The sequence below is a fragment of the Triturus cristatus genome, chromosome 11, assembly GCF_964204655.1.
Source record: "Triturus cristatus chromosome 11, aTriCri1.1, whole genome shotgun sequence".
Lineage (NCBI taxonomy): Eukaryota > Metazoa > Chordata > Amphibia > Caudata > Salamandridae > Triturus > Triturus cristatus.
The window spans coordinates 300,033,820-300,056,400 of NC_140594.1; the positions used below are offsets into that span (position 1 = coordinate 300,033,820).

General features: G+C 48.4%; 1 protein-coding gene across 2 annotated transcripts in view; it reads right to left on the reverse strand.

The window, feature by feature from the left end:
* Positions 1-816: 816 nt before the first annotated feature.
* Positions 817-22,581, reverse strand: part of LHX5 (LIM homeobox 5) — a 59,143-nt gene continuing 37,378 nt past the window's right edge. For both annotated transcript variants that reach the window (XM_085636383.1, XM_085636382.1), the window contains exons 4-5: positions 20,105-20,270; positions 817-1,973 (exon numbers count right to left, since the gene is read on the reverse strand). In XM_085636383.1, coding sequence (XP_085492509.1) covers positions 1,603-1,973; positions 20,105-20,270 — 537 coding nt within the window. In that variant the 3' untranslated portion in view covers positions 817-1,602. The remainder of the gene's footprint in view (positions 1,974-20,104; positions 20,271-22,581) is intronic.

A 22,581-nucleotide genomic window follows, 5' to 3' on the forward strand; every position in this document is an offset into this window, starting at 1 on the left:
TGTGTCTTATGGATGCTGTGTGTACACTGACTCAAGAGTGCTGTGTACAGATCTCCCTGTGATGGTGGATGCTGGGTGTCTCAAGGATGCTGTGTGTACACTGACTCAATTGTGCTGTGTACAGACCTCCCTGTGATGCCATATGCTGCATGTCTTATGGATGCTGTGTGTACACTGACTCAATTGTGCTGTGTACAGACCTCCCTGTGATGCCATATGCTGCGCGTCTTATGGATGCTGTGTGTACACTGACTCAAGAGTGATGTGTACAGACCTCCCTGTGATGGTGGATGCTGGGTGTCTCAAGGATGCTGTGTGTACACTGACTCAATTGTGCTGTGTACAGACCTCCCTGTGATGCCATATGCTGCATGTCTTATGGATGCTGTGTGTACACTGACTCAAGAGTGCTGTGTACAGACCTCCCTGTGATGCCATATGCTGCGTGTCTTATGGATGCTGTGTGTACACTGACTCAATTGTGCTGTGTACAGACCTCCCTGTGATGCCATATGCTGCATGTCTTATGGATGCTGTGTGTACACTGACTCAAGAGTGCTGTGTACAGACCTCCCTGTGATGCCATATGCTGCGTGTCTTATGGATGCTGTGTGTACACTGACTCAAGAGTGCTGTGTACAGACCTCCCTGTGATGCCATATGCTGCGTGTCTTATGGATGCTGTGTGTACACTGACTCAAGAGTGCTGTGTACAGACCTCCCTGTGATGCCATATGCTGTGTGTCTTATGGATGCTGTGTGTACACTGACTCAAGAGTGCTGTGTACAGACCTCCCTGTGATGGTGGATGCTGCGTGTCTTATGGATGCTGTGTGTACACTGACTCAATTGTGCTGTGTACAGACCTCCCTGTGATGCCATATGCTGCATGTCTTATGGATGCTGTGTGTACACTGACTCAAGAGTGCTGTGTACAGACCTCCCTGTGATGCCATATGCTGCGTGTCTCAAGGATGCTGTGTGTACACTGACTCAAGAGTGCTGTGTACAGACCTCCCTGTGATGGTGGATGCTGCGCGTCTCAAGGATGCTGTGTGTACACTGACTCAAGAGTGCTGTGTACAGACCTCCCTGTGATGGTGGATGCTGCGCGCCTCAAGGATGCTGTGTGTACACTGACTCAAGAGTGCTGAGTACAGATCTCCCTGTGATGGTGGATGCTGCGCGTCTCAAGGATGCTGTGTGTACACTGACTCAATTGTGCTGTGTACAGACCTCCCTGTGATGTCATATGCTGCGCGTCTCATGGGTGCTGTGTGCAGACTGACTCAAGAGTGCGGTTCTCAGATCCCTTGGGGTACCGTGAGCAGAGAGGCCAGGGGAGCCCCAGTGCAGGCTTCCTTCTGGTTCTGCTCTTTTTGGGGTCAGCGGTTGCTCACTCGGGGGCTTTAGCCTGCTGCCCTGGTTGCCGTGCCCAGGGGGCCGATGCCTGGCTGCTTGGGGCTTTTGGTATCTGGGTGTCCCTCTAGGCCGGTCCAAGATGCTTTGTACGATACTTTCTGGTCCAAAGCTCGGCGTGATGAAGGGTAGGCTGTTCTGGTCCGCACCGGATGTGTCCATGTGCCTTCTCCATGCCCAGGTTTACCAGACAGCCGCTTCGTTCATCTCCTGGTTGGGGTGAGAGAGGGGGCCGCTGTACCCACTGTTGCTGGACATGGAGAAAGGGGGACTCGGCCCCCCTCCGAAGACTTCACCAGGGATGGGATGGAGGGATCCGGTCATCCCCGGCTCTGGGCTGGGGGTGTCCGGGTGGGAGATCATGTCCGTGTACCTTTGGTTTTCTGAAGGGTGGTGTCCAGACAGAGGGGGCTCCAGGGGGCCCAGAGGTGTAGACCCAGGTCCTGAGTTCTGAAGGTAGCTTGAGTCTGCAGGGGACTGGGCCTGAGAGGAGGGAGGGCCGTGAGGAAAGAAGTCATAACTGCCGGGAGGTCCGTAGTATTCACCTTGGTATTCTGCGTTGAATGAGAGAGCGAGAGAGAGAGAGAGAGAGAGAGAGAGATGAGAGACAGAGATGAGCGAGAGAGAGAGGGGGAGACAGGAGAGAGCGAGAGAGAAGAGAGAGAGAAGAGAGAGGGAGAGCGAGGGAAAGAGAGAGAGAGAGCGGGAGAGAGAGAGAGCGAGAGAGAGCGAGAGTAGAGAGAGATAGAGAGTGTGTGTGAGAGAGATAGGGGAGGAGAGAGAGAGAGAGATAGGGGAGAGAGAGAGAGAGAGAGGAGGAGGAGAGAGAGAGAGGAGAGAGAGAGAGTGTGTGAGAGAGGAGAGAGAGAGAGAGAGAGAGAGAGCGAGGAGATGGGGAGAGAGAGGAGAGAGAGAAGGAGTGAGGGAGAGAGAGGGAGAGAGAGAGCATGGTTTAGGGAGTGAGAAAGGGGGCGATAGAGAAGGCCAGAGAAGGGAAGATAAGCGAAAAAGAAAGAACGATGTGGCAAGGAGGAGATAGAAAGAGAGGATTGAGTGAGAAAGAGTAGGAGAATAAAGAAGAGAGGAGAAGAAATATAGAGTGGAAGGACAGAGAACGGGAGAGATAGGGGATGAAGGAGTTTCAGAGAAAGAAGCATGCAAAAAACAGACAGGGGAGACAAGAAAGGGGATAGAGCCGAGGGCAAAATTAGAGCGATATTAAAAAATGAGACACAAAAGGGTTCAAATGAGAATATTTGAAAGGTGAATGGAGGAGGTAGGAACGAGTGGGTAAGAGGGACGGCAGCGGAGACAAAGCCATGGGGGCGGGGTGGTAAGAACAGGACAATAAGGCAGAGAAGAGCAGAATTATAAAGAGAACAGTAGAGTTAAAGATATGAGAGAAGGCGACAAAGAGGAAGAAACAAGGAAAGGGGAAAAAAAGAAAAAAATCAGCGTTAATACACATCAGGTCTGAGCCGTGAATCATTGCTACAGCGCGGCGCGCGTTGCTGGCGAGGCCGAGAAGTGTGAATGCGTTCTCGTTCATTTTCACAGCTTCCCTCATCTCCGTCGAGCCCGGCAGAAGGGGGCCCGGGGCCGTGAAGAGAGCCCCCTCCCCCTCGAGCTGGCACGAGGGTGGAGGGGGCAGTCTTAGGGCGACGAGGACCCCAAGCTCTGCATTGCCTGGGTTTATTTTAAAATAAACACGTGTGCAGGTAACTGGCGTCTGCACGCGTCAGAAGGGGCCGCTTCAATAAAGCCCAGTGCCAGGCCCTCCAGCAGACACTGGCAGCCCCCGGCTTCACAAAGAGGCCCCGTCCTCTCAGCCCGGACATTGTTTGCCTTAAATTATCTGTAATTGCTGCACAATAGCTTAATTATAGAGCGGGCTAACGAAGTGAGTGCAGCACGGATCGGCGAGGCACGCCCGGGGTATCGGCCTGGCTCCGTTACAGGGATCTGTCTGCACCAGCAGCAGGCGAGGAGGATCTGCGGGCCGGGGCGCGTGCACACCGGGGCGCGTGCACACGCGTCCCCGCTGGGTATCGGGGTGTACGGGCACACCACCGTCTGACGGCATCTGTACATGTGCACACCCAGCTGAGACACCTCTAGATAAAGAGAAGGCAAGGGAGAGCAGCAGGCCGGAGCGTGTGCACACGCGTCCCCGCTGGGTACCGCGGGTGTGCGGGCACACCACCGTCTCACGGCATCTGTACATGTGCACACCCAGCTGAGACACCTCTAGATAAAGAGAAGGCAAGGGGGAGCCGCAGACCACCCACCTCTACATACCGAACGGTGTACATGCACACCACCGTGTGACCTTGCGGCAGCATCTGTACACACGCACCCGCATCCACCTCTAGAAACTGATCGGTGTACATGCACACTATCTGGGGTGACAGCAGCTTTGCGCGTGCACCCAACCCCCCCCCCCCACACACTAAATACTGATCGGCGTGCATGCACACTACCTTTTGACAGAAGCTGTGCACGTGCGCCCACATCCCCCTCTCGATATCGATAGGCGTACATGCACACCACGGTGTGAAAGCAGCTGCACACGTGCACCCACATTCACCTCTAGATACGCATTGGTGTACATGCACACTACCCTGTGATAGCATATGTACACGCGCACCCACATTCACCTCTAGATAGGGATTGGTGCGCATGCACACTACCTTTTGACAGCAGCTGTGCGCGTGCGCCCACATTCACCTCTCGATACCGATCGGCGTATATGCACACTAGCTTGCAATAGCATATGTACACGCTCACCCACATTCAACTCTAGATACGGATCGGCGTACATGCACACTACCCTGTGATAGCATCCACACGTGTGCATAGGGCCGACACTAGATACCAAAGGGCGAACATTCACACGACCATGTGACATCCGTCACTGGATAGTGAGCAGAGCACCTATGACAGATCCGCACGTGTGTGTACACATACTCTCGCCTCTAGATACCTAGGAGTGTGTACGCAGAACTATGTTATGTGTGTTTGTAAAGCGCAGCATCACCCGCCAGGATATCTTGAGGCTGAAAAAATCTGTCAAATGATCTTACATACATCTTGTATCTGTGCAGCCATCTGTATAGACTTCGTATGTGTCTGCGTGCAGGTAGGAATGCATATGGAGACACACACCGAACGTGTCTGTGCACATGCACACGTACAGCTACAGATACACGTTGAGATATGTGCACAGGCCTTGTTAAGTGGGCTGCATCTGTGGGACATACATATGTACCGAAACGTGCACAGATACTGCCCACAATCTTTGCACTTACATACGCAGACATCGGCGGGTGCCCTACAGTCCCAGTACCTGTACACGCCTGCAGAAGCAGCTGCTGTTGTATACTGAGGGCTTTGCATACATGTCAGGACTGTCTGCGCATAGGCATACACCATGTCACATTATTTTATGGAAATGGACACGACAGGAGCTGCGCGCGTGAAAAGGACACGTGGCTTGACCTGCACACGTGTTCACACACGGCTACAAAAGCGATCCAATGTATGCAAATACACATGACTATATCTATGCACGTGCACACACATATCAAGGAAGAACATGCAGGGCCATTTATAGGGCATGTTAAAGTGCAAACATGTTTGTATCTGTAGGCTTTCTGTGAAAACACGCACACAAACCATTCGATAGATGCGCATATTACCACGAATATACCACAGGCTCAGCTTATGTTCAAATACAGTCCTATTCTTCCGTGCCCTCTGCATCCCAAATACGTCCGTAGGTAAAAAAAAACTCATAACGTTTCAAGACTAAATTTCACGTTTCAGTTGATTTTAACCATAAAATATATTGTTCTCGGTGTGTGCACCCTTCCTTTATTTTTCTTTTATCCACCGAAGTGTATGTGATCTCTACAAATCAGATATCGGCGCGTTAAATTCATGTCCACGCATTTACTGGAAACATACAAAAGCACTTTTGAATTAGCGAATATTAGGAAAAAGTTCTTGCGATCGCACATTCAAATTAACACTTATTCCTAGGTGTGCGGGGCACGTTGCCGGTTCATAAACATTTTAAACAAAACGAAAATGCTCAAAATTCCACCTCTTTTCCTAATTGAAGGACGCGGAATGTCGATTTAACCCGTGCAAAAAACACTCAAATAGCCAACTCGGTTTCCAATTCATCCTTTAAATCTGCTCTGCGCGCGGGGTATTTTTGGCGCCAGCTATTAGCGCCTCCGTTCGCGACTCTCTAATATATATTTACATACGCATTTTGACAATGCTTCGATATTTTGACGCGCAGTCGCATTCCGGCTGCGACACTTCGGTAAAAATCCCGCGAGGCGCGGCGTTCCTTCACATGCGGACACGGGCTCGCCACATAAAATATCCAGTTATTAGATCTCCTTTGTGACATGTCTGAATGAAATTCGGGTGGGGTGGAGGTGAACATAATCCCGATCGCAGCCTCCAGACCCCCTACCCCACACACACAACACACATAACACGAAATAAATCGTGTTTTGTAATCCGTTAACTCTACCTCCCATTCAGCCTGTTTTCGCATTAAGCTGATAAACAAACACGAAGCCTTTGAAAGAATCAAATGGCGAATTGCAACTTATTGAAAGGGGTGGGGGGGCGGGGGGGTGAATTGAGACAGTGGCTCAAACGCTGCAACGGAGACAGACTTATAAAAGAAGCGGTGCGTGTTCATGTGACGTGCAGAGACTCGAGTTTTGTTTTTGAAAATGCCGGGGGTATAAACAAACAGCAGAAGAGACAAACAGAGGGTTCTTGGGGTGGAGGGAGGGGGGGCGCATGAAAGGAGGGAGCCCCCGGTCTGTGACAATGACCTTCCGTATGCTCGGAGAGTTCGGAGGTAATTGGAACAAATGCCGCATGAAAGGGGTACAAAGGGGGGCAGCTGTATCTTTGTTCAGCTCTGCAGAGTGAGGAGGGATTGAGAGGGAGGGAGGGGGCCGGGGTGTTCAGAGGGGGTGTCTCGAGCTCTCTACACAATGTACGGCTTAGCTCCCCTTCTGCAGAGAGCAGGGCTGACTTGGGCCTGGGCCGGGCGGGACTGTGAGGTGTAGTGTGTTAGTTACTGCATCTGGTGTGCTTGCACGCTTGTGAGGGGTGAGTGGGTGTATTTTTGTATGTGAGCGAGAGTGGGTGACTGGCACGAGCCTTTGAATGTCCGACTGTATGAGCACATGTGAATGCATAAGACTGTTTTCATTAGTATGATCTGTGCCTGTGTTCGTGTGTGGGCGCGCCTGTGTGAGTGTTTGGGTGCATGTGACCGGTGACGTAGAAATACCCCGTCACCCCCCAGGTGGGGGGGGGGGGGTGAGCTCCAGGGGGCTCCTACAGGTACTGTACACGGGGCGGCGGAGGCGGGCCCCTGGCCTGAGCACTCCTGACTGGGTGTTGAGCTGGGAGCCCCCCCCCCCCATGCATCTTGTAGGCAGGACCCCTCAAGTTTCCTTACCACTGCTTGTGACTGAATGAAAATGATAGGGGGTGAGCGAATCTGTGAGTGCATGTTCGTTTTTAGATAGTGTCTGTGACTTTTGTGCAAACATGGTGGGACGTAAGTGTGCGTGTGGGGGCGGGGGCGTTTAACTATAGTAATGTGCGTGTATCCATGTGATTGCGTATTTGTGTAAAACTGGTTGATTGTGTGTTTATAAAACCATGGGCATGCGTGAATGCGTGTATGTACCCTTGTGTATACATGAATACTGAGCCGCTGTGTTCCTTTCTGTTAGTGTATTTGTGTGGTATGTTCTGCTTGTGAGTATCCGAGAGGCAGGAAGGGCGTGTGTGTGCGCGCACGCATGAGCGTGCGTTTGTGTTTAAAAATGTGTCAGTGTTTGGATGAGTGTTTGAGTGCATATGTGGCGTTATTTGTAATCGCGAGTTCATTAAACGGGAAATCAATCATCAAATGTCACATAAGCATTTTGATTGAAGATATTTTTTTCATTTTTGCAATAACGACTATAGGAAAATTCCGAAATGTGTAACTGAACTAGGCTACCCTTTTTTAGAAGCATGCCATTGGTAAATCGTTGTAATTGTGTGCGCATTGATTTGCAGCAGACATGTTTTCTTCTCTTCAGTCAAATGTTTCATCATAACATTAAAACGAATGCATGTCATTTTGTGAGTGTAAGTCGGCGTGTGTGTGGAAGTGTATTCAGTACTTCCGTGTGTGGGTTCGAAGGCCTGTCATGCCAGCACAGTTCACTGGAGTGAGAAAGGGGTTTTGGAATGAGGGGCAGGAACCCTTTCGGAGCAGATGCCAGAGGGGACCTGGCACGATCACAGGCGGCCACACTCTCCGACTCCCCTTCCCTCTTCTGCCCTGTGGGGGTTTCCTGCCCCTTCTCGGCTCTGCCCCTCCGTATCGACCCGACCGCGGCGCTTCACGCACATAAATCAGCCGCAGCCGGCGGCAGGCAGGCCCGGGCGCGCTCCGAAGAGCCGAGCAAAGTCCTTTCAAAGCGCAGGCAGCGGCTGGAGGTACCGCCCAGGTGATGGAAGGGCGGGCGGGGCAGGGGGAGTGTGTTAGAAGGAGGGGGGGGGGGGTAACCTGCTTGGGAGCAGGAGGGAGCAGACGGGGCAAAGCAGGTCATGACGCCATCATAGCACAGTAACCTCTCCCTGAGATGTCTGGCGTTTCTTCACAATCCTCCCATTTGATAGACAGTGAAGATAACACCGGTTTATTGGTGCTCGTGGCTTTACCTGCACAGTGCCGAGTGCAGACCCTTGACACCACAGGAGGACAACTGTAAATATTAGTGTTCAATAATAACAGACAGAGTGCCCTATTATTGTAAAAGACTTCAAGCTACCCCAAGGGGTTTCCCGGCACAGAGCAGATAGGGAGGATGCAGAAGAGTCTGGGATAGAACATTTGGGATTAAAATTGGGAAAGAACCAAGTCTCCCAGCCTCTACCAAAGACAAAAGGTGACATGCAGCTCCTCAGAGAATCTGGAAGAGAGTTCCATAGTTTGGGGCCTAAATAGGCAAAGCAGTGCCCTCTCATGCCAGACTAACGGAACCGAGGCACCGTAAACGAGAGGCTCTCAAGGAGAGAGACGGAGGGTACGGACGCTCCAGATCCTGGATGTACGAAGGTCCAAGTCCAGCTTTTGCCTTGAACAGTTAACATAGTGCTTTAAATCTGACACGATTAGTGATCATAGGCCAGTGCAACTCATGCAAAAGATTAGAGCCTGAGGCAAATTTAGGAAGTCGATAGAGAAGCCTAGCAGCAGCGTGCTGCACTAGCTGCAGCCGACGGATAGTGACTTTGTTGGCTCCTATGTACAGCACATTGCCATAATCCAATCTGGAGATAATTTGGGGATGAATCACCGTCCTTTGCAAAGAGGCGGGGTTCAGCCTAAGGGTCTTTTTTAACCACCTGAGCACTGCAAAACAAGGGGCCATCACCTTAGCCACTTGAGGCTTCATAGATAGGTTGTCGTCCAGAAGGAAGCCCAAGTTCTTGACCTTTGAGGATGGAGCGGGCAGAGCCCCTAGGAAAACAAACCAGTGTTGTAGAGCCGCAGAGACAAGGATTCTTGCCCATGATCATGAGCTCAGTGTTGTACCCGTTGAACGGTTTTTTAGTCATCCATAAGGAGATGTGACTCAAGCCAAAACTTCAATATAATGGACCGATGACAGAGTGAAGATGATTTGTATGTCATCAGTATAGGAGAAAAGGGACAAGTCACTGCTCTGCACATCATCTGCTAAAGGACGAATGTAGATGTTGAACAACATCGGACTCAACACAGAACCATGTGGGACTCCAGAGGTTAGGGCTTTTGGTTTGGACCTGGCAACAGAAGAAAAGACCTGAAAGGACCGATCGTTAACAAAAGAACTGAGCAACTCCAGGGCTAGGCCATCAAGGCCAAGTGCCACCAATCTTTCCATCAAGATGGAGTGAGACACTGCATCAAAGGCCACGCTAAGGTCTTACAAAATAAGCACAGCTGTTCCTCCCTCATCCAGGCGCTGCCTTAGAAGCTCAGTTACACCCAAAAGGGTGGAATCAGTACAGTGTCCAGCTCTGAAGCCAGACTGGGAAGGATGGAGAAAATTCTGAACTTACACAAAAGAGGTTAGCTGGCCATTGACATGTTTCTCCAAAATCTTAGAGAAGATGGGTGGCAGGCAGATTGGGCACACATCTGACAATTTGGCAAGGTCCAAGTTTGCTTTTTTCAAGAGTGGAAGAACCCTGGCATGTTTCCACTTCCTGAGTGAGACATTATGGAAATCCGTAATTATAAGTAGCAGGCTAGAATCCAATTGCCTGAGCTGTTGGGTGGTAAAGGATTCAGCGGGGAACCTGACTTGATAGACTGAAGAATGGATTTGAGAGAAGCGATGTCCAGAGGGTGCCAAGGAACACCTTTTGAAGGAAGGCCAGCAGTGGACATGGTTCTAGAGAGACTACAAGAGAAAGGTTCTGAGTATCAGCGTTTACAACAGTCCATTGATTGTACTCCCTGAGTGCAGTCCCTGGTCAATTTGGGAGTGAATATTTTCCAATTTTCGAATAAAAAGAGGGCGAGGTCCTTGCATTGAGTTTGAGAAAGCAGAGGAGTGGGAGGCAGGTTACAGGAATCAGATAACTCCTTAACCAACTTAAAAGTGTTTTGGGGCAGTTTTGAGCATTTAGAACCTTGTCTGAGTAAAAAGCAGCTCGAACAGATTTACAGAGCCCATGGTATTTTTTTAGTGCTTCTCTATAACTGATTTTGGCATCCTCCATATAAGACTTTTTTCTAAAGTCTTTCCAGGACCTTGCGTTGTTTATTTTTTAGTCTCAGTGTTTCATTAAACCGAGGTGCAGTTGGTAAATAATGTCCTAGATGTTTTCCAGTGGCCGGTAGACTTTTCTCCACGGCCTCCGTAAGCCAACAATGAGTCTGGTCATGATCCATGACGGCAATTGTTTCCATGTATTCATTCTCCATTGAGAGCACGCATCATGTGACCTGCCCCGCTCTCCGCTCCCGGAAGAACCCCTGACCCGACCTCATCGTAGGCTTCGGCTCCTGCACTTCTGGCATTGCCAGACTTCATTACGGCGATCCCGGCACGGACTCTACCGCCCCGTTATTTTACCGCACACGCCTGTAATTTGAGCCTCGCTAGCATCCGGGAGCCTGGCTCCACTCCCGCCCGCCGGTCCTGGCACGGACCTTATTTTCCTCCTCGCATCTGCGATCAAACCTTCCCGCTGCGGACCTCGGACCTTCCGCCTCTTCCGTGCATGCACTGCAGCACCTGAGGCCCTTCGGCCCCTCATTTTGTGGCTATCACGCTTACTTCCCAGGCACCCTTATCATCGCCTTGTCCTGAAGAGATCCCACTATCCGTATGGGGATCAAAATGTCGTCGACCTACTTCTCTAAACTCAAAACCTTATTGTATATCTGTTTTCTGAGTGTGAGATGTTGATCTGACTTTTACGTATTTGCACTGTTTATTCAAAAGTCACCTTTTTAAGTCACCAGCCTGGGTTAAGGAAATCGGCTGATTTCCCTTCTAAACCTCCTCACGGCTAGCTCACTCATTGTGTTATTTATTACGTTTTTCAAATTATCACCATAAATACCTTTTTCATCACATGCATTGATCATTCTCTTGAATTCCAATTCCTTATTGTAGTAATTGTGATATTTATTTTGACTCCTCTTGAATGGGACCACTGTTCCTTAAAAATACAGGCAATTGTTTTAGTTCACATCTGGTACAATGGAGTAGTGTATTGAAGGCAGGAATATCCAACTTGGACCAGTTCCTCGATTTGACTGTGTGAGTAGAATGCGTAGGTGCATAGCCAGATGAAATTCTGACATTGAAAGGCACAGCAAAGAGGTCAGACCAAAGTAGCAGTGATTAGGTCTGACAGATTTGAAAAAATTGGTTCCAAAAGACGGCCTGCTACATGAGTGGGAGTAAAATTGCAAAGATTCACATTGAGAACACCAAGGACCTCCATGAGGGTTGAGCTCTGAGAACATTTAGGATCATCCAGATGAAGATTGATGTGGCTGATTTTAAAATGTGCAGGGCTATTAGATCCGAAAGGAGGTGCACCAGTTTCCACATAACCAGGGGATGATACAACAGAGCAGCCGTACTGGTTGTGGAATCAGGGCCACCGGTGGAGGATGGAAGCATAGCATTGTGAACATTACAGTTTAGCGAAGTTGAACAAGAGAAATTGCAACTTCTGCACGTAAAAGGACACACCCCTAGAACAAAGGACTTGCAATTAGAAAGAAAGTCCGGCCATAATGCTTTTAGTAGATCAGCGGAGTAGAACTGTCTCTCTGGTAGGAGTGGACCAGGGTCCATGGTCCCTGGCCATGGCTGCATGCAGACAGGTGCAGACAGGCTTGCCTTAGGTGCACCTGCTGCGCGCATCAGTTACATGCCCGCTCCCCACGCATCAGCAACGTGTCCGCTCCCCAGCCATCTTTAAATGAGGTCATAACATAGGAGCTAGACCGCTAGCACCCAAAAATAACATCGCCACCAAAATGGCCACCAAGGTGGTAAACAACACTTAAACACGTTCTTTCCTGCAGGCAATGCAAAACATAAAAGGCCCAAGTCCTCCAAAACACTCTTCGTTCCCAAGCAGTCAAAATATGTTAAAACAGATAAACAATAGGAAATCTGGCAATGTGCAAAAGGAAGCGATAGCGGTTCTCAAAGGCAAGCCTCTACCTAGCCACTGCGCGTCTGCTCCCCGCCCACCTTAAATAAGGATTTAACACAGGAGCTAGACCGCTAGCACCCAAGAATAACAATGCCATCAAAATGGCCACCAAGGGGGGGGAACAGCACTTAAACGCATGCTTTCCTGCAGCCAACAAAAACATAAAATTCCCCAAGACATGCCAACCCTGTGGAAGATGGCATGGCACCCTTTGTAAGCACACAGGCAGCATGATACATTCATTGTTCCTGCTCTGCAGAGCATTGACCAACCAGCGCCCAGCCAGGGTCAGTCCCTTCTGAACAATTGTTTCTGCACTCTAATATCAAAGGCTCAAGTAGCAATCCATTCAAGACAGAGCGCCGACTCTCCCTGTGTCAAGGGATGTCACCGAGAATATAGACGCAGAGAGCATTCTCACTCGGAAATGACCATAACCCGGATGATTCCACGTAAAATTCATAACAGTGTTAACATCTGTAGGCAGTTGTCACTTTATAGAGGAGGCTGACATCAGAAGAGAGAATCTCTCAAAAGTGTTCTGCAGCCACGGGCGAGCCCCAGAATCAATTTATTAGCATTTCCTTAACTCAAAAAGCCACTTAAACAGTCTGACAAAGAGAGACTCAAAAAAGCAGGTAAAGTAACATAAATACAGGGGCAGAGACTTAAACACAGGAAGAACAGACACGGTGACACAGAGGCACAGATGCAGTTAGGCACAAACAGGCGCAGGAAAACAGATGCAGGTGTCACATACGTAAAGACACAGTGAGGCGCAAACGTGCACAGGAACAGTAAGCACAGTGACCCAGCGGCACACGCACAGTAAGATGCAATCACTCATAGACATAGTAAAACGGACACAGTGAAAGTGGAACAGACACAGTATGGAACAAGCACAAATAGGCAGAGGAAAACAGACAGTGAGGCAGAAGTACACACCCTCACAATAAGAGATACACTGACACAGAGGTGCATTGAGACACAAGCAGCACACATAGGCACAGACACAGTAAGGCATAGCACACACAGGCACATTATGGTAAACTTTGACAGAGACCGAGAGACATACTTAGACCCAACCACACAAATACACACCATACAGTGACATTGAGGCATACCTGGTGTGTGGCGCAAGTAAACACACATACAAAAGAGGAAGGCGGGGCCAGCATCGGCCCCGCCGCCATTATGGTGGTCGGCCGTGCCCCCCGTATCGTGCCCACTCAGTGGCCCCGCCTTTGGCTAGGGGCCGTGCCCCGGAAGCGATCGAATCGCTTCCGGGTCATGCGAGGCTTCCCCGCGCCCCGGAAGTGATCTGATCGCTTCCGGGGCGTGGGAGACCCTCTGGCACCTTTAAAGCCAGGGGGAGCACGAAGGGCAATCTCTTGCTCCCCTCGGCAGCACACCCGTCGCTTGTGCCCCCTCCCTCGGGAGGACATTTAATCCTTTTTTCCCCACCCACCATCCCTGAAATAGAAGTTTGTTGAAGCAAAGTATGGTTGATGTGTTTTTTCCACAGGGTGTCAATTGGTAAAAGATATTGAATGTGAATGCCTTTTTTGTCGTGTTTTAGGCGGTATTCCGGGTCGGGCGGTAAGGTCATAGGTTGGACAGACTAAATTGACTAATCTTTTGGGGCGCCTTATTAAGTGGGGCGCCCAGAGGGGAGGGACATGTGGCTCTCACCAGACTCCAGGGGCAGTTACAACCGGTTGGTTGGAACGGTGCAGGGACAAAGGGGGGGTTACGCTTTCCATTGGCTGGTTGGCCACCCCGCACGCGGGCGTAAGTAAGCTGCGCTGTCTGCATGGCCCCTTTATGGAGTAAGTCTTGAACGTATGGAGGTTGCCTGGGGGTAAGTACTTCTGGGTTAGCTGGGCCCCCTGCGCATGCGCACTCCGGTTGGGGTGCGCGGGACAATCTGGTTTAAAGGGGGAGGGGCCAGCGTTTTGACCTTGCCGTAGGCCCAAAGGAATACGCAGAAATGTGATCAGCAATGTGTTTAGACTAGGATATGAACATTATGTATTAGAGTTTTGTTAAAGCTAGGAATGAAGCAAATGTATCGAATCCTGTTTTGGCCTTTCTGCGTAATTGTATATATGAATATAATTTTGTGTGTTTGTTAATAAATACGATCGGGGGTCAACGACCCCCTATTCCAAACAAAACGTTATATTGGTTTTTGTCACAGTGAGGGGAGGAGGGGGCGGTAGGCCGTACCGGACCATAAGATATAGTGGCACAGACATCGTGAGAAAACTGCACACAGTCAAATGCTCTGCTCAAGTACCTGCTTTGGGGGTGTTAACATGACACAAGCCAGCTGATCTTGGGAAGAACAGACCCTCAGTTCCCAGACTGAGACCCAGTGATGCCCCTGGCTGCTTCTGCCCTGGTGTCATGCATCTCATTGGTTCGGTGGTAGGAGACTGTCCTAGGTTTCTTGAGCCACAATGTTTGAAACCAAAGCTTGCACACACTTGTGAGCTGCATGTGTCTCCAGTCTTGTGACAGGTTCACCTACCACTGAATTCTGTGGTAATTGGTTCCGCCACCTCTGATGTGTGCACATTAGTATGAGAGAGGGGGCTTACAAGGTGTGGAAGAGCTAACTATGCCAGTGAGAGGGTCATTTTTGTCGCCTTTTGAACTTCCCTTTTAAAGTCACTTCTGGGTTCACTGCACATTTGCAAACTTGCACCCCAGAGCTTCATGGCAATCAGTGAGCACACTGCTGGGCAACTGTGCACCGCAGAAAGAAACCTGCCCATCAGTCGCTCCCCAAGTGACAAGTGTACTCTCTTTTGACCTGACTCAATCCCAGGGAAGTCTCTTTTTCTCATGTATGGGCTGAGTGAGATTTGGGGGTCTTGTTAGCAAGAAATTATGAGGTCTCATAAATGAATAAGAGCGGCACTTGGAAATATTTCTACTAGTAAAGTCTTCAAGGAGACATGCAGACTTCTCCTGAGTTGGCTTTGTGCGTCATGGCAGCGGAAGGGCTTTATGTATAGCACGGAAGACAGCTCACTCTCTAAGTGTTGAATAGGTCAATTGTATTTCAGGTATGGCCTGGTTCAGGAAGCTCACCGATGGACTGCAAGGGTTTGCCAAACTGTCTCTAAACCTTAGGAAAAGGGACCACGTGGTACCAGCACTAAGGGCAGTCTTCTGGCTCCCAATGGAGTCAAGAGTTACATTCAAAGCTCGTTGTACGATCCTCAAAGCTCACTGGAACAGGCGGCCCAGGCTACTTGCAAACGTTTGGCTCCTTGACGCTCTTTGCATGATCCTCCAAGCTCACTGAAACAGACGGCCCAGTCTACTTGCAAACGTTGGCACCTCGACGCTCTTTGTATGATCCTCAAAGCTCACTGGAACAGACGGCCCAGTCTACTTGCAAACGATGGCGCCTCGACACTCTTTGCATGATCCTCAAAGCTTACTGGAACAGACGGCCGAGGCTACTTGCAAACGTTGACTCCTCGACGCTCTTTGCATGATCCTCAAAGCTCACTGGAACAGACGGCCCAGGCTACTTGCATACGATGGCTCCTCAACACTCTTTGCATGATCCTCAAAGCTCACTGGAACAGATGGCCCAGGCTCCCTGCAAACGTTGGCTCCTCGACGCTCCTTGTACGATCCTCAAACCTCACTAGAACAAATGACCCATGCTACTTGCAAACGTTTGTCAGTACCATTGTCTAACTTGCACCTGTTTCACCAACCTTTGAATGTAAGGATGTTTGAGGCAGATCGTGGGGCACCCTGACCCAGGGACCCAGACTGTGGAATCCTTTTGAACCTGAACATAGAACCCAACCACCTCTACTCTAGCAAACTTGTTAAACTTGAACTCTTCAAGCATGCGTTCTACCGAAGATCTGCATGAACTCATATTGAGAACCAGAAACATTAGTCAGGAGCCTCGCTCTCTGCTTTGGACTATAGCCATCCGAGAAGTGCTGGCAGGTTTCAGGTGATACAGTCTGTTTTGTTGCTCTCTGCAATAGCTCTAAGGAGACATGGGGCACTCTACAACCATTCTAAATAGTAAAAAATATGGCAGAAAAGAGACCTGGTGATCTTCCATCAGTCCCAGGGGTGGCAGAAACAAGGGCAGCATAGTTGCTCCAAGCATTCAAGCTGCAGCATCTGCTACTTGAGCCGCTAGGAACTCAGACTTGCATACCTCCAACTTCCTCATGAGACTACCTTAGTTGCAAGCTGTACTGAGCTTCAGGAACTTCACCAAGAAGATAGAATCAGCTCAAACATGTTTTTTTTTCATGCCCCTGTTTGACAGCGTAGCCCAATGCTGCCCTATGTATTAGGTTGCATAGGTGAGGCAGACAGACTCATGAATAAATCATTGCTACCGTGGCAGCATCACCAGAGCAGATACCATAGACCCATATTCTAACCTTCCTGAAAGGGAACTTGCCATGTGCGCATCAGATTCACAATCTTGTGCGCCTTTGACAAAAAGGAAACGTTGGTTTATTGTTTTAACAACTGCTGTACTCGGGGTTACCACATAATGACTCTTTGATGGACAGACATGATTTCTGGACATTGGAACATCACTTTCTGCTCCACTTGTGCTTGATATGGTCTCAGTGAGAACCCTCCATCCAAGCAGACACTTCTATTTATCATTGGATTCAATTCATTTTTTTCACACATTTAATTATTTTAAATGTATTGGACTTGAGATAACTTTTTCTTTCTCCTTATAAAGATTTTACAGTAGGCTACACCCTCCCATTATTGGGAATGTATTTTTGGCACTTGATGGTTGCATTGCAATATGTGACCACAGCTAGACTAATTCTTACCCACAAGAAAGACTCGGTACATTGAGTTTTATGGCTCAGCCTAAGCCAAGAGTGCTTGGTGGAAGCAAGATGTCTGCCAGTGCCGCATAAGCATGGTCACACCGACAAGTATGATGACCCAAAGACAAGCATGCATACGCGTATTAACATGCACTCGGGGACAAAATACCCATGTCACAGGCACACACACACCCCCTACCCCACGCACACACTCACACACACACTCTCTAACTCACACACACACGCGTGATACCATGCCCTACAAACACACACACAGCGACAGGGTACAACGTCATACAAACACACAGTGTCACTCACAAAATGTGTTATTTCTGTTGCTTCACAGGAATACATTTTAAAACAGGCGCAAGGTCCATCAAGTTTAGTTTCCTTCCAACGTAGTATACGAAACAACATAATTTACATGCTACCTTTCCAAACTTGTCCCCAACAGGGTTGGTAATCCAGATGCCCTGGACCTAAACAACATGTCCAGAGCAACACATTACCATCTCCTGTTTCCAGTGAACAGTGCTGTTATCCAATAATGCTGCTGCCTCAAAAACCTTTTCCGACCTGGACTTTTAGGCATTGAGGGAAACTGCCCACACTAACGAAGAGAGTGCATTCCATCCTGTATTTTTTTACACTGTATAAAGTGCTCCATTACTCAACAGCGACTAACCTTTATTACCGAACCTGGTGGATGGGCGTGAATTCCCTCCGTTGTTCTGTGGTTGTAGAGACACTCTGCCACCGCCTGATATATACCCAACTTAGGGGCATATTATCAAGACAGGCGATAAAATTATCGCCGCTTTAGCAGAAGGACATCTAACCTGAGCTTCAATTGGAATTCCGTAGAGCATATTATCAAGCCCATTATCGCCGTTTTAGCGGCAGTGTTCTGCCGCTAAAGCGGCGATAATTTTTTCGCCTGTCTTGATAATATGCTCCCAAGTATATCTATGGGGTGATCAATCCCCTTTTTTTAAACTATAGAAAGCAACGCAACATCAGCCCAGCATGTTAGTGTTGCTTCCCCTAATGCAGTGCTCCAGTGGCAGTCAGTGTGTCCCAGTGTTTTGGTGAAGACAGTTCTGTCCACAAGGTTCCCCACTCAGCCTCTCTCCTGTGATCCTTCTTCTTTCTTGGCCCTTCCTGCCCACCTCTCCTGCCCCAAGCAAGCATCACAGCATCTCAGATTGCCTCAATTCACATGGTGATCCTCTCTCAACCAAAAGTGAATACTGCATTCTGAATATTGCTTGAGTATGACTTAGTACAGCAACAAAGTTATCCCTCACCCTCCTTTTCATGCTTCATTTAAAGCTGGGTCAATGGGCCTCGCTTTGAAATTTGCTGCACCAATTCCTGCACTTTGTATTCCACTTGTTGTCTACGAACATTCTCAGACTCCTTCCTTGGTTTGTATTCTCAACTCAGTGATCGCCTCATTGGCTTTGTACCTGGCCTATGCATCGTTTCTATGTTATGTTATGTTAATAAGTCTTCTAAAGCGCTCGATTACCCGAAGGTGTCTTGGCGCTGGCTTTAAAAATGGAGAGAGATTTAACGGATATGTATCCTCTAGCAGGTGCTGAAGAGCTAAGTCTTCAGTTGTTTCCTAAAGCTCAACAGTGACCTAGGAGTATGACTGGTGTCGACCTCAGACCACTGCAATTACCTAAGGGAGTCTCCAATGCCAAGAGGACAACAAATGGCCTCAAAGAGAAGTGTGGCTCAATGATTAGAGCGGCAGACCCTGATGCAGAGGTCTAGCCCGGGACCAGGGTTCAATTCCCCACCTCGGCGGGTCTTGGGCTCAAAAATTCCACGGACCTGATAATTCTCGCCTCGGTGCCATTCCAATCATGGAGTCCCACTCTGCAACTCTGGGCAATAGCTTGCTTAATCTCCACAACGGCCCCCACAACGCTAAGGATGCCTGGCCTCCACCTTGGGGGTGCCCAGGAGTGGACGCCTCACAGGGAAAGCCAGGATGGGTTCCACAGCGGTATTCGTACAAGCACCTTGAGACCCTTGAGGGTGAGTAGTGCGCTATACAAGTATCAATTTACATTTACAAAGAGGCCTTGTTGTGAGGAGAATGGGAGAACCTGATTGGCAAAATGTCACTTTGGAGAATCACTTGGAATGTAAACACACGTTGCCTCTTATGCCAATGGCCTGCCCTTGAACAGAGTGACCAAGTCCTTGTATAATCATCATTGTGTTCTGCTATTTTCTATCCTAATCAGTTGTTAGTTGCCAGCACAGTTAAAAACATGTCTCTTCACATTCTTCTTTAAATAATTTAGGAATATGTTCAAAACTGGGCCCAATATGATACCTGGATTATCACCACTACACACCTCACACAAGTCAGAAGCTGTGTAACTAAGGATTACCTATTTAGATTGTTGGAGAGAATTTGCGTAATGCCTTTGAGTGATACATTTGTTAACACCTCAAGTAATCACGGTATTGCCACCACTTTAACTTTACATGGAAAGAACTTGCAAGGACAGTGTTTCTCTGAGATACCCCCCATTGATTTGTTGGGTGTTAGTGCCAGATATTTGCTTGAGGTAACTGCAAAGTTTCACTGTAATGTAATATGGTACTACAGTATTACAAATGCAGTGTTGTACTTTTATACAAAACTAACCTTCTCCGATTGAAGGCTGTTGAATGGCAATGTACCAAATGTCTAAGGAAGTTGCCCTCATCAAACACCCCCATTATTTTCTGGATCCCCAGCCTAGGGATAGAGCAAAATTGTTCATTTATTCACAGAAAATGCTTAGTATTTGCATTTGTTTGTTCATATTATAGGATGTAAATGTATAAATTCCATCCTTCTTTTTCAGCAGAAAATACCCAAAACGTAGGGTTATTGCAGCAAATGCACATTACTTTTCAGTCAGCCTAGTCCATATTTTCCTTCTAAAATACGAGCAAGAAACCTTTGAAAGGCCCTCAACCGCTAGTTGTCAATGCTACCAAAAATCGTGCGGCGCAGCGTGCAGAGCTCAGACGCGGAATACGTCTCTTACCTCCATAGTAACTGTAAGGGGCTGAGCCGAGCATCTCAGACTCGTCTAGCCGGCCTCCCAGCGGACGCATTCTCCTTGGGCTCCTGAAGAAGGCGTGCCGCCGGGCCCCCAACGCACTTAGCTGCTTCATGCGCCGCTCCTTGGACCGCCTGTTCTGGAACCAAACCTGAGAAGGATACAAGAAAGCACATCAGCAAGCATTAAAGAGGGTACACCCAACTCTTCAACTAAAGCAAAGCCTCAACTGAGTTAAAAGATTCGAAATTCAGAACACGAGTCCACACATGCAGTGACAAACCCGTTTTGTAAATATAATCAATGCATGCGTGAAAAAATAACCCAACCTGGCCAACCTGACTAGCAGCTCTTGGTCTTTTTACATGCTTTTCCTTTGTTGGAACATAACTTCTCTTCCCAATCCCTCAGACATCCTATGTCATGTACATACGCTATTTCCCCTGTATTAGATAGCTACCCATGTAGATCTATGATTTAGAATGTATCTTATAAAGACACAGTAAGTCTCATTGTCCGAATCTGAGCAATGTCCTGGAGAGAGCCGACTGATTCCAGTGATGGAGAAAGACAAAATTGCTGTTCCCCAAAATAATATGGACCACAAGCTTGCATTAGCCCCTGTTACATCCATTGTGATTTAGCATTACATATGCTCACTATGACAGATGGACTTCTCTGATCCTGGGTTATATTAGGCAAACTGTTCAAAGTCTGACAGTTTCCCCGGGTTGAGAGCACCTACTTTCAACAGATTGTTGATGACCTGCTGGCCCAGCTTTAGGTTTGTGTTAGTACTCTGTGGTCATGGGATATCCCTCTTGCCGAGTATGCAATTCAGTGTGATCACAAGGAGAACTTTTACAGCTCGTTGGTATCTGATCCCTTTTCCACATTATGTAAGCACATGCAGGCCCTTCTCCAATGTTCACTTGTATTATGAGGTCTCTCTATATCCTCTGCACCTTCCTAGTAAGATTACAGTCTGCCTCCCTCCTTAACTCTCATTGGATCATTTTTGTTTTTTTAATTTAATTTTACTTTTTTTCTGCAGCGTATAGATAAAGAGTTCTGTAATCTCAGAATTAGTATTTTATAATGGGGAATCTCATTATCCATGAGCACAGTCATCTTTTTAGGAGGGCATTTTTGTATGAGGACAAGTAGGGGTCTGCTGTGTTTGAAGAAGCTCTCCTTCGTAATCCATTGTTGGTGGTAAATAGCCAGCGTGTATTGTTGTTCAGTGTGCCGAATGGGTCTGGCTCCATGCCTGGCAATATTTCCAGTATAAATATACATTTGTTGCTGGATGTCTTGCCTGACTTGATGGCCGCAGTAGATATCCTGTCTGGTTTCATGCCTCTGCTGGCTCCACTGCATTACCTCAAGGATCTCCTGCATGGCTTTAGGTCCCCGTTCGATCTCCAGCCTAGCTTCATGGCCTCCACGGATTTCCTGTCTGTTTTCAGTGCCCTGCCAGAACTCTTGTCAAAGTAGCATCAGTGGATCCTCTGCATGCTTTGAGGTTCCTCTTGTATCTCCTGGCTAACTTCTTTGCCTTAGTAGATTTCCTGCCAGATTTGAAGACTTTGTTGAATCAGCTGTAAAGATTCATGGCCTCTGGATCTCCTGTCTGAATGAATTAAGCTATTTATAAAGCACACAGCTACTCAAGAGTGTCCTGGCGCTAAACACAGCAGATCAGATCAGTGAGGCAAATTAATTACTAAATAGGAGAGTTTTTAAGGGTTTACGAAAAGTAGTCTAATTCGTAATGTCTCTTAGTTGGAGAGGAATCTGATTCCACAAAGAAGCTGCCAGTCTGCCTGGTCTCCAGGTCTCCAGTTAGGAGGCCTCGGATAGATCTCCCGGCTAGATGTATTGCCTCAGTAGATCTTCTGCCAGGTTTGAGGTCCCTGCTGGATCTTCTTCCAAGGGTTAGCCTTAGGTCATCTCCTGCTTGTTCAGAGGCACCTCCTGGATCACCTGACTAGCTTATTGGCTTCAGTGGATCTTCTTCCAGGTCTGAGGCCCTTGTTGGATCTCCTAATCTGTTGTCCTCAGTAGATATTTTGACCTGCTGGATCTCCTGACTAGCCTTGTTGCCTCGGTGTATCTCCTGCCTGGTTTCAGGCCTCTGCTAGCTCGGCTGCCGTGCACCTGCATGGTTTCAGGTTACTTCTTGACCTTTTGTTTAACTTAAGGACCATAACGGCGCTGAACTGTCCCTTTTGGGGTTGTTGAGCTAAAGCGAGTATACATCTGGTTGGTCCATGTCTGTAAGGACAGAGGTGGGCTAAAAACTAATTGAATACACCCACAGAAATATCCAGTGCTTCAGATTACTTGAAGCATTTTAGCCTATCCCTTTGGTGCACATCCAATGGAACTCCTACCCGGCTTTCTAATCCTATTTGATCTCATACCTTGTTCCAGCCGCTTTGATGGATGTCCACCATAGC